The sequence below is a fragment of the Gossypium arboreum genome, chromosome 13, assembly GCF_025698485.1.
Source record: "Gossypium arboreum isolate Shixiya-1 chromosome 13, ASM2569848v2, whole genome shotgun sequence".
NCBI lineage: Eukaryota > Viridiplantae > Streptophyta > Magnoliopsida > Malvales > Malvaceae > Gossypium > Gossypium arboreum.
The window spans coordinates 8976258-8995829 of NC_069082.1; the positions used below are offsets into that span (position 1 = coordinate 8976258).

Sequence of the window (19572 nt, forward strand, 5' to 3'; positions counted from 1 at the left end):
GGTCAGCAAAGAAAATTTGTTGAGATTGAATTTTCCTTCGAGGGTTAATTCTATCAGACCCCACGAAACTATGACCTATATTTAATGTAGTCTCTAAACTTTAAAACGTTTTAATTGAATCCTTAATTACCATCAATCAAATCCTTTGGTTAGCCTAATTGTCAACTTCGAGCGTATTTAAAATATACAGATCAAATTTAAGTATGTCTATATTATTATTACATTGACAATTTGTGTCTATGGTGTTACTGTCATTAAAATTTTAATGAGTACTATTTATGTTTTACAACATATAGTGATAATTATTCGATTGTTTAAAAATTAATTAAGGTGTTTTAAATATGCTTAACATCATATTTGAGATATATTTAACAATAAATCGATGACTACTCTGATGAAGAACTTGATTGATATGATATTTAGGATTTAATTCAAATATTTTAAAATTTGAGGATCAATTTAAAATTTAGACCATGATGTAATTACTTTTTAATAAAAAGAAATTGTCATTTTCTTTGTTTATCTTCACGTGCCTCAGAGGATGATTCTGTTGTGTAATAAAATAAGCCCTGATTTTATTTATCTTCCCTCCTTTTAAGGCATGAGATGAAAGATTTATTTGATAATATTAATTTAATATAACATTTGCTAATTGAATTTTACATTTTATTTTAATTTGGTAATTAACGTTTTCTATGATATAATAATTTATTTTGATTTTAAATTTATAAAAAAAAAGTTATTTTAGTCTTTCATTTAATTTTTTTAGCCTTTAAATTTATATTTTTATCGAATCACCTTAAAATAAATAAAAATTAACGGTTTTATAATTTTACTAGCATGACATACACATGGATTGTTACGTGAATTCCACATAAACATTTAATTAATTTTTAATTTTTAAAAATCAAATAAATTTTTATTTTAAAATCATTAAAATTATTTTAAAATGTATTAAAATTATAACAAGAATTTTTAATTTTAAAAAATAATTAAATGTTAATATGTCATTCACATGCACGTGTATGCCATGTCGGTAAAGTTAACATACATTAACTTTTTATTTATTTTGGGTGATTTGATAAAAATACAAGTTCAATAATTAAAAGAAACAAAAAAAATTAAATGGTTAAAATGATTTTTTTTTTGTAAAGCTGAAGGGATAAAAAAGTCATCATACCTTTTTTTTCCAATTTGATAGTTGAACATTTTGACTTTTTTACTAAAATAACCCAAAAAATTATTATTTACATAAATAACCTTAATTAAAAAACAACCACTTAAATTACTTGAAATGAACAGTATTGAGGGGCTTTAGACACCCCAATAACCGGCAGGCCCAACACTCATGTCCCAAATCCCAAAAATTCACGTGAAGATTGAAATTGTGTTTAAAAAAATACTCTGTTTTTTTTTGGGTAGGCCATTGCATGGTTGGCACTCATGTACTTTTTTTTGGTATCAAAAAAAATTTGGGGTTTTGAATTCGTGGTGGCTAGCACCACTTTTTGATTTAAAAAAAAATAGTTTTTGGGTTTTGACTTTGTAGTAACCGATACCACTTTGGATTCTGTTATAAGGATTTATAGCAAGTTAGCTAAATTACGTGAAGGGAGGCTTGTTCACAAGATTTTGATCAAATATGGATTTGAATTTGATCAATTAATTGATGGTGTAATCTTTAAATTTTATTCTGATTGTGAAGCTATTGCTGATGATAAAAAAGTCTATGATGGAATAACAAATCCGTGTTTGAATGCTTTAAACTCACTTAATAGAGGCCTTATATCAATGGGTAGGATTGATGATGCTAAATTAATTTTTAATACACTCATTGAGGCAAATTCAGCTTCATATAATCTAATATTTAAAGGGTATGCTGTTTACGGCCTAGTTGAAGATTCAAAAAGATTATTTGAAGAGATGTCTCAAAGAACAATAATTTCTACCAACACCATGATTTCTGTGTATTTCAGGAGTGGGGAGATTGATAAAGCTTTAAAGCTGTTTGAAGAAACCGTGTGACAAGGAATTCAATGATTTTAATTATATTAAAAAATGAGCAATACAAAGAGACTCTAATGCTCTGCCTGAATATGTGCAGATTACAAATAGCACATACAAGGTCAATATTCTCAGTTCTCTTTCATGCATGTTCATACCTGAGATCTCTTCAACAAGGATAATTACTTCATGCACACTTGATCAAAAGTCAAAACGCCATTCCATTCTAACGTTTATGTTGGAACATCCCTTATCAATACATATATAACTGATGCTCACAAGTCAGTTTCTAGCATCTTTTCACTTAATTTGGCAGCATGGACAGCTATTATTAATGGGCATGCACACCATGGGCTTGGCTCTCAAGCTATCTTACTTTTTTTAGCATATTAAAAGTGGTACCGGCCATCATAAAGCCAAAACTAAAAAATTTAAAAAAAAAATCAAAAAGAGATGCTAATCACCATAAAGTCAAAACCCAAAATTCTTTTAGATTGAAAAAAATACATGGGTGTCTCATCATGCAATGACCTGTATCAAAAAATTATTTTTTAAACACTTTTCGAATTATCAAGTGATTTTTTAGGGATTGGGAACATGAGTATCGGCCATGGGGTGTTTAAAACCCCTCAACACTGTTCATTTTAGGTCATTTAGTTGATTATTTTTTAACAAGAGTCATTTATGTAAATAATAAATTATTTTGAGTTATTTTAGTAAAATAGCCGAACATTTTTTTCTTCGAATTTGATATATAAGTCCTTTTGGGGTCCAATATGGTACCTAAATCAAATATTTACAAATTACTCTAATATACTAATAGTGTTATTTCTAATGAGATAGCAAAAATAATAAATGTATGAATCATGTAATAGATGATAATAATTTTTTATTTTAAATGATCAATTTTTTTAATTTGTCTAATCTATTCATTATTATTTTTACATGAAAATATTATGGTGAAATTTTAGTTTAATCCTTTTAATTTCTAATAAATTTTAATTTTAATCCATATATTTCACTTAATTTTGAGATTTAATTTATGTCTATATAGTAAGGAAGGCCTTACATAACACCTATCTATTCATTGTTTTTTCAAAATATTTTTAAGACTGAATTCAAATTAGAATTGTCTAAATTATTCGTTTTTCTATTTAAAATAATAAGTAAATATTTTTATTTAAATTTATTTATAAAAGTGTATAAATATTTATATAAAATTATTATTTTTTATTTTTTTAAACAATAAAACAGATTAAACCGAGTAAGCTCAAAGTCAAAAACTATAAACCCAAGCCCGACCATGAGTACAATTTTTCTGTGAATAACTAAAACGAGACCGTAACCAAACACGAATGTGTTATTCTTGGGCTTAGCCAGTTAGGGAATGTTCTCTCCCTGAAGCCCACATTAAGATAATACTACTGTAATAGGCTTGCAATTGCAAACCCCTAAACGTTGCCGTTTTGGTGTTTCAAGTCGAACCGATTCTATCGAAGGCATCGTGAAAATCCCTCAATTAATCGGGAGATTTTCTTTTTCCAGTTCCTTGGTTGTACAGCTCTGCTCGGCGACGATCTGATCGTCTTCGTCTGTCTGATTAACACCAACTTCAATCAAAATCAATGGCTGCAATCTTCGCTCGTAACTCTCTCAACGCTCTCCGAGCTCGACACCTTGTAAGAACTCGTTTCTTCATCCCCTTCTAGAACGTAATCATTATTTTGCTTTTCAGATCTTTTTATCTAGATTTAAGCTAAATAATTTCGTAATATTGTTTATCAAGGAAACGATTTTTAGTTCAATTTTCTTTTGTAAGGATTTTTTTTTTTGAAATTTTTTATGAATGTATATATATGTATAGGCTGTGTCAGGGCAAGTGTTGCAGGGTTCACAGCACTACGGGTTGCGACTCAGTTCACGCTCATATGGCACGCAGAAAGGTTGGCTTTTTATTTCTTCTTCTCATTTTTATCTAAACCTAAATGTTTACATGTTTATATGTCATGGTTTGAATTTCGAAAAGAGTGTGGAAATGGTGAAAAATGCAGTTCCTTTTCTATTTGGATTCATTGGTCTACCAGAAATACTACTAGAACAGTTTTACCACATCGGTCGGAACACAAATCGCTACATTTTGTAAAACCTAATTCGATAGGGTACTCTTCTCTGGATCATTTGTTAGGAACGAAATGCTATTTATTGGAACCTAAAACATTTCTTTGGAACTTTTATGTATATGTATGTATATAGCTTTTATATTTATTCAAACACATAATTCTGAATAAATAAAATTTGAAGTTTTGTGAATTATTTGTTTTACTCAATAATGTTATAATAAACCATATCTTAAGCGGATCACTAGTCTTACTGAATTGGATCGCTAGTGTTTCTTGACTGGGATCGTGCGAACCAATTCAGAATTTGCTGTAGAAATAGTGATTTCTTGTAACAGAGCTCTAGAAAATGCATGTGAGTGCTTTTAAGTGCATAGCTAATGATCCCCATGTTTGTTCATGGATGTTTTTATTTGTAAATTGTAGATGATGAAGAAAGAGAGCAGCTTGCAAAGGAGATTTCAAAGGACTGGAGTTCTGGTAATGTAGCGTGCCGGAATGTCTCTGTTTCCATTGCTTCTTACATCATTTTCTTTTAGGAAGTGATTGGTTTCTCATATTCTGCACAATTGCAGTTTTCGAGAGAAGCATAAACACACTGTTTCTAACTGAAATGGTTCGGGGTCTCATGCTGACACTCAAATACTTCTTTGAAAGAAAAGTTACTGTAAGCATCTTCCTAATCATTCTCTTTGAGCTTAGATTGAAGCAAAAGTATGATGCAAACTATCTTTCCTTATGCAGATTAACTATCCATTTGAGAAGGGTCCATTGAGCCCTCGTTTTCGAGGGGAGCATGCTCTCCGCCGATATCCAACTGGAGAGGAACGTTGCATTGCCTGTAAACTTTGTGAAGCGGTAAGTTGGAGCTTTATCCTTTTGGCGCCATTAACTAAATTATTGTTCCTGTTGTGTGTGAATGGTACCAACATGCAGTGATTCAATAGGGGAAAGCAATCAATCTGCATAGAAACTATCCGCTGCTCACTGATATAGGCACCTGACTGGAAATGCAAGTGCCACGGGACGTTACCTTTTTAGCCTGTGTGAAAATTTTTTAGTTTGACATACCTGAAACCTTTGGATATTATGGTCACTTCACTGACTCTTTTGGAATATGCATTGAAACCTGGTTTACCACTATTTCCATTATTTGTCTGCGTAACATTCTATGGTTCTACAATGGAAGAACAGTGTCTGCCATTGCTTATCTTGAGAGTTTGCAATCTTTGAAAAGTTGGAGCTGGTCAAACTGTTCCACGGATAGCTAATACATTTTGTTAATCAGATTGATCCTGTCATCTTTATTAAGTATGGATTTACTATCTTGATATAGTTCTCATGAAGTGCCTGTGGTTTATCAGGTATGTCCCGCACAGGCAATCACAATAGAGGCTGAGGAACGAGAGGATGGAAGTCGTAGGACAACGAGGTTGATTCTGTCTCTTTGCTTTTCTCCTATTATTGTTGTCTTCTTTGTCTCACACGAGTTCAACTTTGAAGGTATGACATTGACATGACCAAGTGTATTTACTGTGGACTCTGCCAAGAGGCATGTCCTGTCGATGCAATCGTTGAAGGACCCAACTTTGAATTTGCCACCGAGACTCATGAGGTTCATCTTTCTCTCAACAAAATCGTATACGGTTACTATCACTTCTCGGTTGTTAGTTGAAGTGAATTAGTTATTGCCGATGTTATTGCAGGAGCTGCTGTATGACAAAGAGAAGCTGCTTGAGAACGGTGACCGATGGGAAACCGAGATTGCAGAGAATCTCAGATCCGAAAGCCTTTATCGGTGAAGTTGTCCCTCTGTTTCCTTCTTGCTTGGAACAACAACTGCCGCTTTCCTAGTTTCTTAGAAGGAAAATAAAAAGAGATGCATGGTCTTGCATATATTAGTTTGTATTTTTGCTCATTGTGCCTTTGTTGAAGGAACAAGATTTCAGTTTTGTGTAACTTTATCCAAATGATGAGAAGTTGCATAACTTTTGTGATATGTTTTGTTACATCAGTTTCAAGTTCAATTTTTTAAAATGATCACCTCTCTATCAAATGCAATTTTACTTTGTAAGTTCTACACTGTGATTGTATTACGACCCTTACCCTAACTTGAGATGATAAATGTAATAAATATGAGCTTTCATGAAAATTTCAGGCTCATAATTGTCTTCATATATTTAATAGATACACATGATCTAGTACACAATCCCACTAATATACACAAACCCTTTGGTCCTAGGTTAAAGGGGGAAATGGAGATCAATTTCATTAGTATTTACATCCAAGAAATGAATGAAGGTCATTGAGGTTTTAAGAAATGTCGAAAGTGGTGTGAGGACCTAATGGAGTCTTTCAAGCTCCCGGCAACAACCCTAGAGAATCCTCACTTCTGGTATGCCCATTTCTCATCTGTCCTCGACTTAACCCTTTCCACTAGAACCCGAAAAATGCATTTACATCAGCTAGATAAGCTACTACTTGCCATCTTACCCAAGGTACCTTCGGCCATTTGAGAATCAGACACTGCATCATCCATGCGACCGGATTCAAATCTCCGCCTCCTTTCAACCTTATCTGCAACCCTTTGGTTGAACTCTTCATCAGTGCACGCCAACATGTAGCGAAGTTTGAAGTTAACCCGATTCTCCACCATAATTTTGTGCCTCGGAATTATTCGCTCTTCAAGAGAATAGCTGAAAAACCTGTTCAATTTTCACTATGTTGAAGACTCTAAATACGACTTCCCGGTTAAGAAATAATAAATTCGATAAATGGCTTGAGAAATAACACTTTTCGAGTTCCATTAGGATTCAAGAACATCTCAGATCAACTCCTAGAAACTTGCTCTCAACAAACATAACTATGATCATAACTACTTTCAATGAAATAGATAAAACAATATTTTGCTTACCTGGGAAATTCAATGACATCCTGCAAGGGGCGAACCATCGTTCTCCGTAAGTATTGATACTTGGGATACAGAAGATCTACTTTGTATCGAAGAAGTTTAGGGAAATCACCAATCATCTCACCCAGCTGTCTAACTCGTATGCCAAGTGAAAGAAAATACTTCACATTAACCTCAAGGGTTTTTGCTATATTGCAACCCAATAGCTCTGGTCCCAAAGCTACAACCTTTCCGATATCCTTCTCTGTAACTCCAGCTTTGGTCATCAAATATATGACCTGTATGATATTCCCGGGTTATTGATAAGACTATATTAGCTTGGCTTAAAATCTTAAACACCATATAGGCAGTAGAATACCAACATAAACAGCACTAACAATAATACCAGAAGCAGAATCAAATATATTTAATGTGTAGTTGAATCATTTGATCCAACTGAAAGTAGAATTTATATTTTAAAAAACTGAGTGTGAATTACATCTTTTAGACTATCATCAAAAATAAAAATATAATCTATTAAAATGCTATTAGAGAGTAAATCAAAAGAAAAAGAACAAACCACTGGCTGAATTTTCTTGTGCAGGCTGTAGGTTAGTAAGGGAGGGAACTTAACAAGCATGTTACCGATGGCATCCTCTCGAACACCAATGTCCCGGAAAAATTGTACCTGAAAACATGATGACCAAATCAATGTCAGCATCCATATTATACAGCATGACATCACAAACATTCAATATAGAAGATTTTGGTTCATGTGAGCTGAAGCATTAACTTCATGACATATAATCTAAATGTACACATTAAGATATAAAGAGGGTCACAATGGGAATATATAAGATAATGAAACGGGAAAGATGTTAGGTAAATAGTACAACATCTAGGAAGTAAAGTGACAACAATGACAACCTTTGGTGCAATTGTAGTCTCGAAATTGAAACAGAAAATCATTGGTTTAATGGTAAGCATTCTCCTCATTCCATCTCGAGAAATTCCGAGGTAATATAAGTACTTAACAAGCGGCTTCCATCTTTCTTCAATGCTGCAACCCATCAACTGTGGCCTGAAAGCTAGTAATTTCCCGACATCTTCGGTACTGAGCCCAAACTCTTTCAGATAATTAACCTGGATGACCAACAAGAGCATATATCTTAATGATTATGCAGACTAGATAACAATAATTACTCCAACAAAACTTAATAAAAGCAAATTCTATAGCATTGTGATCGATGAGCCGTGTTAGAGGAGCAAGCAAATTAGTCAGCGACCTTTTGATTCATCTCTTCAAGAGTGAAGTAGCCAAGTACACCCGGATAATCAAATACCATTGTCCCGAAATCATTCTCATTCATACCCATATTCAAGTAAAAATCGACTCGCGTTTTCACTTCCTCCATACTATAGGACAACAACCTCGGACATCGGCTAATAACGAAACCGATCCAGTCCCTCCTAACTCCATTACTCTCCAAATAATCAACAATCTCATCCAGTTCTTCTAGTCTACGATGCAAAATATCGTCTCCGGATTTCAAAAGCGTTGCACCCAGAAATTCTCCTTTCACATAAACCGTCTTCAACCACTCAACGAGCCGTCTTATAGAGTCAAGATTCCCTTTAGACATGCATATCAGCTTTGCAATTTTGGGATATGAGAGGTTATTGTGTTTCAGCCACCTATACAATTAAGCAATTACAAGTAATACAACATAGATATACATTAATCATTTCTATTTCTTTAAAACATGATCTAACAAATGCAATGTCTTACCTTATGAGAGGAACAACATTGGAGTGATCAATAACAAGCTTAGCACGCAAATTAAAGGTGGAATCCTTAAACTCAGGGGACCTTTTCAACGCAGCGGCTTCGATCATCACGTGGTCAATAAAATCCGGCAGTCTATTAACCAAATTCGTCGAATACGTAATCCCAAACTTTCCCTTCTTCATTGCTGCCTTGAAAACCTCCGCTGTTACCTTCCTTCTAATATCAAGCGCCCGTCTTATCATCACCTCTTCATCATCCTCATCGTCTTCGTTTTGGGTTTGGATTACGGATTGGAGAGAAGGGAGAGAATTGGCGTAAATGGAGCCTGGGAATTGTGGGCCGCGTTTGGTGACCAGGGACATTTCTAGGATGTTTTGTTTCTCTTGAGGTGGAAGTATGTGTGGTGGGGTTTTGGGTTTACCTTCGGAATCTCGGTGACGGTGGTGGTCATTTTCGTATTCTTGGGGTGGGTTCTTTGTTTCGTTGGTGGTGGTGGTGGCCGGTTGGCGGTGGTGAAGGAAGGAAGTGGTTTTTGAGTTGTGAATACGGAGGACAGGGTCAGGTGCTGTGGTGGTCGGATGGTTAGGGTGGTGGTGGAGGGAGGAGGAGATGGTGGTCGAATGAGGGTAACGGTGGAGATGGAGGTGGAGGTGGAGGTGGAGAGAGGGAGGAGTGTAAGTAAGCATTTTCGGTAATGGTGGGAAATGCTCATGGATAAACTAGTAGACGGGTTTCATAGCTTCGTTGCATTAAAGTAGTGTTAAAAATGGAGTTTTGAGAAGTCAGACAACAAGGTTCCATGGTCTAGTGGTCAGGACATTGGACTCTGAATCCAGTAACCCGAGTTCAAATCTCGGTGGAACCTTTTTTATATTTTTTTCCTTTCCTTTTCCATTGTCTATTCGCAATGTCTATTACTAATGGTGTTCAAATGATTTGGTTATTAACTGTAAAAATATAATATATAAATTAGTTATTATTTATTATTTATTTCAATTACTATAAAAAATAATAGTTCAAAAAATATATTGTTAATATAGAAAAATATATTATTTATTATTTATTTCGATTAATTTAGTTAATTATCTGATTTCGAACTAAATTAACTAATAATTGAAGATTTAAAAAATTATTAACTGACCCCAACAGAATTAGATTAGTTAATTTTTCTTTTGAATAATCTCAATATATTTTTTATCATAATCTGTTTTTATTTTACACAATACCTAGAAGATAATGCGCTTTAGTACACTTGAATTCACATCCTCTTATATTGACAACAAAACCCATGCCAATCGAACTTAAGACTCAATTAACTATTCTTGATTAAATTTAGAGTTAACTCATATTAAACTTTTAAGTGAGAGAATGTAGTCTCAATGTTATTTTCTTCCTCGACAATACTCGATGGAACCTCTCTTCCTTTTGTTCTTTTTCGTGTAGAAATTTCATTGCTTTGCCTTCTTTTTTTTATTTGAAACTCTCGATGAACCGTAGTTATATTGGGTTACATTGAAACTTAGAGCCAACTTGGGTTTGATTGGACCCCTAAATGAAGAAAAGCTCTCCCAATCCTGTTTTATCCATCCACAAAACTCAAATATGTAGTGTTTTTCCCACTTGCATCGCTTAATCTATCTGATTCATACTGTTCTTTTTCACCATCATAGACTAGAAAATAAGATTTGCACCAAATACTGCCACCCTTTCAATTAGTACTATAATTTCCATAGAAATGCCTAACAAAAAAAGAATCAGTATAATTTCTTCTTTCCCCTGATTTTCATTTTTTTTCTGCATAGCTGAAAATCTGATATGAATGAAAGAATCCTGGACAATTACAATTTACATTGCGCAAAAGGACAACAAACACAAAAACAAATAAAAATTGTAGCTTGTTCTTATTCTGAAACAAGCTGTCAAACAAATATGACCTACTACTTGTCAATGGCACCCCCCTTTTTCTTTGCCCCGACCCTTTTATCCATATCCATCCAGTCACAAACTAAAACCACTGTCCACGACACTCGAATTCGCGAAACTCAGTAGTTAATGAACATCTAAAGAAGTTTTGTGCATCCTCAAAGCCTCCCAGTCCAGTGCAAAATATCTGCCGACCAGAATGCACTTGAATGGGAAGCCTGCTGTCTTATTAAGAAAGAATTGGAGAACGAATTAACCTCTATACTAGTCACGATCCTGTCGTTCTATATCTTGCTGTGGTTTAGGTGGTTCCGGGAATATCTCCTTTGAATGCCGCCTACGTGAAGATGAATGGTCGCCTCCACCATTCTGAGCACTGCCCTGCGAACCCGTCGTTCCTGAATGTTTGAAACTACTTCCCCCATCAGCTCTAGTAGTGGAGGCTGCTGGAATACCGGCTACATCCAAAGAGCTTTGACGCCAGCTACCAAAAAGAGCAGCATTCCAAGATCCTCTTGACGAGGTTGTTCTAAGCCTTGCTGAGCTTGTATTGTCTTCCCTAACCACTCTTAAGGGATTTTCCAAAGCTTTTAGGATATATCTCATTGGGGGCCGTCTAGAAGGCTTTGGATTGAGACAAGACCTCGCAACAATGGCCATGGCCCAGACTTCCTCCAATAGATCGTCGTCCACAAGAAGAGACGGGTCCAAAATTTTGGTCACAAGTTCCTTATCATATATACTTATGCATTGTAGTGTTTGCTCTAACCATTCCTTTATCTCGGTATCACTAGATGAACTGATCTCCAGCTTACCTGTTACCAACCCAAGTAAAACTTTCCCGAAGCAGTAAACATCGTAGGCGCAGATTGCTGTAGATGAACCTGCATATTTTACAAATAAAAAAGGAAATTTCAGAAAAAGATTTCGGATTTGAAGAAAAATGTTTTACTGTCAATTCTATGCTCTCAAGCAAATTTACTGGCAACATTTTGTCTGTCCTAGAATTAGAATTTATTTATTTGTTAAGTCTAAATGAGTAGGCATATTGCAGCAATAAGCTTCCGATCTAATAAAAGGGGGGATATGGGGAAGGAAGCGAAGTTGAATTTTCAGGTACAATGCTTGCCGAATGTGAATCTCGAATGACAATGGTTGCTAATTACTAAAAATGGCTGAGGGCATGTAATGAACATGTAGGACCTATAGTGCAAAGCAGGATATATAACAATGAGATCTAAAATAAGCGTGAATTTTACAAACGAAATGTTTACATACCTAAAGAACCTTGTTCAGATGACCTGCATGCAACAAAGAAAAAACTGTAAGACAACCTTTACCGATATAACAAGCATAAAAAACCATGAAATACAACTCAAACATTTTGTTTGAAACAGCAATAAGATCAAAAAAGAGACATGCTATTTGCTAATTACTACTCGGTTTTCAAAGAATGTTGATGCATATGGGCCTGGCATTGCTTCATATTGTAGATTCGTATCAATATATAACATTTTTATTTAACATGTAAACTGCAGCACTCTACTGCATCAGACATTAAAACCTGATCTCGGGTTAATCCCTTTGAGTCAAGGAAACATGCTTCCGTCAAGGAAAAATATGCACCGGAACTAGAATGAAGCAAATAACAGATGGACTTAAGTGTCTCAAAGTTCATATTTTATAATCCGATGTCCTATTAGTCCGTTTCATTGTTTGTAGCTAAAACATAGAACAATGTAGAAGTACAACACTGTTGAATTAGATTCTCCATGTGAAAACCATACACATTAAATCCTCAACTTCATTCTGGTAAAAAGAAAGTTGATTTTATGAGAGAAACCTAAATGAGTCTTTATCTACTAGAACTCATGACAACTAAAAGAAGCAATACTGCAAAATCCAGTTTTATCCATAAATAAGTGAAGGAAACCATGGGGAAAAAATCGATAAATATTTGAATTAAAAGGTGGCTGACAACACTTTTCTGCACTTCTTAAACTACAAAATACACATGCCAAACCACAACACCCAAGAGACTAACGAACATTAAAAAAGCCGAATGTATCGGGAAACTGACTAAAAATTGAATACGTAACAGTCAATATGCAATAAACCGTTGAACAAACGTCTTATGTGAGCTACAATGTTCATCTATGTATATAATACAATTCTGCAGAATACTCACTGTGGCAACCGCAGTAATTTTGTGATTCTATTTTGATGACCATCACCTTCATGAGCGCAGACCTCGCTCAAGCTCCCCAATCTCACTTCAAATTTATCATCAAGAAGTATACTGCTAGCTTGAACATCTCTTCAATAACAAAAGAAAACATGTCACCGCGAGTTTTTATACAGAGTACATAAGCTAATCATTTGCACACCCAAATGAAAAAAAGACATATTTGAGGCAGTTTTTCCAGTAAATTTCTCTACATGCCAGCTTATGAGAAGTTACGATATGCATGAGAAAAGAATCGTGCAAGTGAAGGCAGTTTAAGCATAAAAATGGAAAGGTGCAAAATACCTGTGGACAAGGGATGGTGTGCATTCATGATGCAGAAAAGATAGGCTTTCTGCAGCTCCTATAGCAATTTTCAATCTTGTTATCCAATCTAATGACTGTAAACTATCATCCTCTGAACTCTTTTTCCTGTACAAGGAACTTGACAAGTCCCCATTTGGCATATATTTATAAACCAAGAATTTTTCATGTTCTCTCTCTAAACAATGTCCCAATAAGGGAACAACTCGTGGATGTGAAACTTTACTAAAGAACTCCAGTTCTGAAAGGTACGCATCCTTTTTAATTGACTGCAAATCAATCCTTTTGATGACAACAGGAAGCCCGCCTTCTAAGATACCTTTGAAGAGATCACCAGAATGACCATGCTTGATGAGGTTTGCATCATTAAGATAACCAGTGGCTTCAAGAAGTTGCTGATAGGTAAATAAATCACCTAGGCTCGAAAAATTAATTTCTACTAGTGGTGAAGGAGATGTTTCTCTAGCAGGAATTGCTCCCACGTCGATCCCTCTATGATTCCTTGTGCTCCTTTTACGGAAACATAGAACCACCAATAGCAACAACATTAGTAGCACAACAAGCCCTGCTCCTCCTAAAACTGCAGCCAGTATAATTATCCTTCTGTTGCTCCTTCGACTTTCAGGTGCAGGGGGTTCTGTTGAATTTGGAGGCCCGAAATTATCGAAACTCAGGCCCCTCTCAGCATAGAATGATACACACTCTGTTAAAGTCCTCTGGCTTGACACACCTTGGAGACAGTTAGTACTGAGAAATGCATTGTCATGCGCATAGTCTGGAACCCTGCCTTCAAAATAGTTTCCAGACAAATCAGTAGAGATAAACCTTCGAAGAACAGTGGTGAGACCTCCATAAAACTTGTTCTGGGAAATGTTAAGTACTGCAGCAGTGGCATTATCATTCAAAGTAGAATTAGGCAGCATCCCTGTGAAATTATTGTGAGAGATATCGAGCAAGTTCAACTCAGGTAGTGACCATAATACTTCAGGAAGGTCGCCACTGAAACTATTATTTCTCAGAACTATAATCCGCAACTGACTTGGAGAAGGGAACAACGCGACCGGAAGAGACCCTTGGAGGCCATTGTTCCCGAAGTCCATTGTCTGCAAATTTCTTAACCCTCTAAGATCTCGTGGCACTGACCCTGACAAACCATTGCTGCTGAGATCAAGGTCAACCAGGCTATCAAGGTCACCAAGTTGTGCAGGTATTGAAGACGTTAATCTATTGCTCGAAAGATTCAGAATTTGTAGCTTCAAAAGGGATCCAACGCCGGGAGGAATCGACCCCGTTAAGTTATTCAAGGAAATGTCAAGACTTGTTAAATTCCTTAGCGATACAAGTGATGATGGAATAGATCCAGTAAGCGAATTCTTCGAAAGATCAAGAACCAAAAGGCTTAACAATCGACCCAAAGTCGAAGGAATTTGCCCGGTGAGCCTATTATCCGACAAATACAGAGTAGTTAAATTAGTCAAATTATCAATACTCAAAGGTATAACACCTGAAACATTACAAGACCTGAGATCCAACACTTGCAATGTCAACAGCCTTTGGCCAAACCAATCAGGGATAGGACCAGGAAGCAAGAATTCAGAGGCATTAAACGAAACCAAGCGTGTAAAATTCGCCAGAGAATTGACATCAAACTGCGGGTTTCGTTTGCCAACCCTCGTTCTTCTAAACCCAGAAATGTTAATGGAAGTGACACTACCATTTTCACATCTTATACCGTTCCAACTGGTACAAGGGTCAACTTTTCTAGGCCAATCCCTGCTTCTAAGCCCCAAAGAGGACCTGAGTTCAAATAAAGCCGTGAACTCAATGCGTGAACTCAGTCGCTGTTGCACTTGTTGCTCCAATGTAGACTCAAGTAACATCAACAACAAGAGATATAACAAAGCTACTCCTATGCTACGCTGATCCACCATGGCTCATGGAGTCTAACCCCAATCATATAAACCTTATCATTTACATGTAATGAAAATTTGACATTAAAAAAGAAAAAAAAACACTTTAGAAGAGAGAAAAAAATAGCCACTTTCTTCCCTTTTGTTGAAGACTCAAGCCCCAACAAGGAATTTTTTTTCCCCAAAAAAAAAAAGCTCTTACCTTGATGCACCAAAGCTCTTTTTTTTTCTTTCAAAACTGCTGGTAACCCAATCTGTATCAACTTCTCTTCTTCTTCTTGGCTGACCCTCTTTTCTCTCTCTACCTACTTTTTTCTCTCTCTCTCTAAATCCTTCAGTTTCTTCAGTTGACAAAAGGGGAGTAAGAGAGAGAGAAAAGAAAGCATGAAATGTTTTTAAAAAATTGTAGTAAATAAATAAAAAAGTACTAATCTTAATCAATAATTCTGGAAAGATAATAGGGAGGCCGGTCAAAAACTTAATTGGTTGGCACTTTTCATTTAATTAAGGTAAAAAAAAAGCTTAATAACTGATTAACAGCCATGAACCAGCGGTAAAGTTTAAACTGGTGGCTCCGTGATTTTAATCAGAAAACAGAGCCAGGTACGGCGCCGGTACCCTTTTTTTTTGTCTGAACTCCGGCCAGCCCTCCAAAGCCAGCTAAGCAACGCTTTAAAGAAAAATACTGCACTGCCCCCTATCATTGATCTTCCTTTAATTTCATTGTCTTGAGGGGTTTCACATGCTTTTGTTTGTTTATTTTTGTTGGCAATTTTTATGTGAATCAGTGTCACTGTAAGGGTTTAAGGGGAAGTTACATTACTGGCGATGAGTTCATGTGGGGGACTCCACCATTGGCTTCATTTAGGCAAGTAGTTGGCATTTCTGACGTCCTTTGTTTCCCTTAAGTCAAACACTTTTGCCCAACCCAATTTGTTTTGGGGTTTAAGCTCGCTGTAACCCTGCACTTTGGTCCCTATACTTTTCAAATTTTTAAATTTTAATCCCTTCATTTTTTTTCAGTTTCAGTCCTTTTATAGATTTTATGAATAATCCAACTCTTCCATTTCAAGTTTCAATTGATAAATTAAATATTAAAGTTGGATCTCACTTCAAATATTTTATTGAAGATAAAGAGAGTACTATTTTTTTCCTTGGGATCACCCAATTTTGTATTTTTTTTTAATAATTCTAAACAATAAAAGATGCTGTCTTATATAACAGCAATTGAGTTCAGTATTTTGTTTTTTACTTTTACCAGAAAATGGGGATAAAGTTTTTAACCACAATTTTCTCCTCCAACAAATTTTAAAATTAGAGATTTTATCTAGGAACATCTACTTGTTTACATTTATTTACTGACAGGTTTTGTTTAAAACTTTTAAAAACATGTATATTTTTAAAACTAATTTTTTAAAAACATTAACTTTTTAATAATATTAACACCACGGTTCAACTAATTTCATGTTGACATAATATTATTTATTTTAAAAATTATAAAATTCATAATTTTTAAAATATATATTTATTTCATTTTAATCAGTGTTTAGGTTAAAAATAAAAATTTAATTATTTTTAATAAAAACTCAATTAACAGGAAAATAAACATTATATAATTTTTAAGGAGAAAAATTATAAACATAAAAGATTAAACTTTGAATCCAAAATGAATCGAATTCAACCAATATAAATATTACAACTACAACCAATTGAGTCTTAGCTCGGGTTTTTACTCTAATATTATAAAAAAAATTATACACCAAAATGAGTTGTCACCAGATTAATTACGAAAGTGGTATACTTTTTGGGGTTGTGCCTACGACAGGCGCAACCCATTATTTTATTATTAAATTTCTTTTTTTGTTTTAAAAATTATTATTATATTATTTTTAATATTTATATTAATATATAGATAAAAATACGGATTTTACACGGATAAAAAATACCCGAAACGGGTCAAGCCTATCAGGTAGGCACGACTAGTCGTGCCTGACAAGTAGGCACAACACCCTGCACATTTCCTTTTTCTTTCTTTGCATTTTACAAAAAATTGGTCTTATATCACTTTTGGTCCCTCTACTAGGCCTAAAATTAAAATTCAATCTTTATACTTGAATATCTACAATAATATTTGGTTCTATTTTTTATAATTTTTTCCAAATAATTAACATTGTTAATTACTCGATAAAATTTTGACATGTTTTTTAAACAAAAATTAGTTTAACAAAACAATGATATGTTAAGTTAGAATAAGTTTTAAATAATAAAATTTCAAACAAAATTGTATTAAAATTTTGTTAATTACTCTATAAAATTTTGATTAGTTTAACAAAACAATGATATGTTAAGTTGGAATAAGTTTTAAATAATAAAATTTCTAACAAAATTGTCTTAAAATTTTTGTTAATTACTCGATAAAATTTTGGCGTGTTTTTAAATAAAATATTAGTTTAACAAAACAATGATATGTTAAGTTGAAATACATTTTTGTTAGAAATTTTATTATTTAAAACTTATTACGACTTAACATATCATTGTTTTGTTAAACTAATATTTTGTTTAAAAAAACACGTTAAAAACTTTAACATATCATTATATAATTTTTTTTTATAATATTGAGGTAAAAAACCCCTTAGCTCGATTGACAAATGTATTGTTGCCTTCATGTGCGCTGAAGCGTATTATCCTCTTTAAGGATGAGCGTTCGATCAAATCGAGTGAAAAAAATTCAAATTAATCAACTTGACGAGTCCTATTTTATCATCCTAACTCGATTTGATTTTTTTCGAATCGAGTGAAATGTTTGAGTTAAATTAAAAATTAAACATGTCAAATTAAAATATTGTTACAATATAACTAATTCCATATTGGAACACATAAAATTGAAACTATATATATTTGAAAAAAATTCAAAGCAAAATAATAAAAAATATTTTAGTATAATAAACTAAAATCATTAATTAACTTTTAAGTTTCCAAAATTATTATTCTACAAAATTTTTTTAACCTTTCTTTATTTTTTAGAATTTTTAAATTTCTATAAATATTTTGAATTTTTGTAATTTTGTTGAGGAAAAGATCGGTTTGTTCATTTTCAAACTTGACAAAAAGCAAAAGGGTATCCATACCAATCTGTTATTCAAATTGCAAAAGTCAACTAGATTCGAATTTATTCAAGTTTTTTTCTACACAATGCTTAGAATTACACATAAATAAAAAAGACAATACACATTAACTTTCTAGAACTCACTTTTTTTTACATTAATAACAATATTCATATCAATCAAGTTAAGATTCAACAATATAAAAAATTATTTAAAAAATTAAATCAACATTAACGGCGTGGGCATAATAAAAAAAATTATAATGTTAATTAGTTTGTTAATTAGTTTATAAAAAAAGAAAAAGAAAATTTAGCAAATATATTTATTTTAAGACCACTTACACAAACTCAGTGCTGAAATAGTCAGCTTCGGAAACTTAGATATGATAAATCTCCTTTACAACTTCGTGCCTACCTTTACAATTCAATGAATCCATCCTCCTAATTTAAAAAGAAAAAAAAAAGGAAAATAAGAACATGGGATGCATATTATATTTATTATTGTATGTATCAAGTTGTTAATTTTATTTAAAAATAAAAGAAAGAAAGAAAAGACAAAACCCCAATTAACCAAAAAAAAAACAAAAAACAGGGACACAGAGAAATGCATGCCTCTTATTCAGGTCCCTGCTCCGTAGTATCTTTGACCAAACTATAATACTGTTTCCATGACAGTGATGTTAATGTCGATCGCCAACACAAATTTAACCTTATAATACCTAACCTACCCTTCACTACATGTGAACTCTGTTTTTTTTAACGGATTTAGGTTTAATTTAGTAATATTTCTCAAAAGTTTTTTTTTCTTTTAGAGAGAAGTTAAAACTTTTGGCTTCTCAAAAAGTGTTTTTGAGAAATATTTTATTTAAAAAATATTTTTCTCTCAAAAATAACATATTTAGTAATATTTTTATGTTAAAATATTTTTAATAGCAATATTAAACACACCTTTAAAAATATTCTCGACACATAATTTACTTCATACACATATCTACCTTTGTAAGTTTTATTCTTTTTTGGATTATTTCGATGTTTCATCTATTGACAATAGTTGGATTTTATATTGTAGGTAATCGATAAATATTTGTATTTGTTATGTATATTTATTATATGCTTTTAATTGTATTGTTTTTGTACTGGTGAAGCTTTTAATTTTTTTGAATTGATTAATTTAAATTCAATTTCGATCGGTCAATCTAATTCAATGTGATTATAAAATGTCAATAATTTAAATAAAAAATTTAAATAATGAATAATTCGGACTTAAAATTACCTGAATTGAAAGTGG

The 19572-nt window shown here is 33.4% G+C and overlaps 3 protein-coding genes and 1 non-coding gene across 5 annotated transcripts; 2 read left to right on the forward strand and 2 right to left on the reverse strand.

Annotated features, from left to right (window-relative positions):
* Window positions 1–3436: 3436 nt before the first annotated feature.
* On the forward strand, window positions 3437–6158 carry LOC108464202 (NADH dehydrogenase [ubiquinone] iron-sulfur protein 8-B, mitochondrial). The gene is made up of 8 exons (XM_017764361.2): window positions 3437–3683; window positions 3869–3947; window positions 4548–4601; window positions 4697–4788; window positions 4866–4979; window positions 5486–5553; window positions 5625–5736; window positions 5828–6158. The coding sequence occupies exons 1-8, from the start codon at window positions 3630–3632 to the stop codon at window positions 5921–5923; spliced, it is 669 nt and encodes a 222-aa protein (XP_017619850.1). The 5' UTR covers window positions 3437–3629; the 3' UTR covers window positions 5924–6158.
* Window positions 5882–9657, reverse strand: LOC108464201 (transcription termination factor MTERF2, chloroplastic). 2 transcript variants are annotated; one of them, XM_053024110.1, is made up of 6 exons: window positions 8801–9657; window positions 8298–8706; window positions 7939–8154; window positions 7592–7699; window positions 7036–7310; window positions 5882–6817 (listed from the first exon to the last, which is right to left on the reverse strand). In XM_053024110.1, the coding sequence occupies exons 1-6, from the start codon at window positions 9484–9486 to the stop codon at window positions 6583–6585; spliced, it is 1929 nt and encodes a 642-aa protein (XP_052880070.1). In that variant the 5' UTR covers window positions 9487–9657; the 3' UTR covers window positions 5882–6582. The 2 variants fall into 2 exon arrangements, with proteins under 2 accessions (XP_052880070.1, XP_017619849.1); XM_017764360.2 differs by having other exon boundaries at window positions 5882–6826; window positions 8801–9656.
* Window positions 9594–9665, forward strand: TRNAQ-CUG (transfer RNA glutamine (anticodon CUG)). Its single transcript has one exon. It is a non-coding gene; the product is annotated as a tRNA-Gln (tRNA).
* An 889-nt stretch (window positions 9666–10554) lies between these two features.
* LOC108461257 (probable LRR receptor-like serine/threonine-protein kinase At2g16250) lies at window positions 10555–15525 on the reverse strand. Its single transcript, XM_053024323.1, has 4 exons — window positions 13254–15525; window positions 12912–13040; window positions 12002–12024; window positions 10555–11607 (listed from the first exon to the last, which is right to left on the reverse strand). Exons 1-4 carry the CDS (start codon window positions 15200–15202, stop codon window positions 10988–10990), a joined length of 2721 nt encoding a protein of 906 aa, XP_052880283.1. The 5' UTR covers window positions 15203–15525; the 3' UTR covers window positions 10555–10987.
* Between the last annotated feature and the right edge of the window lie 4047 nt (window positions 15526–19572).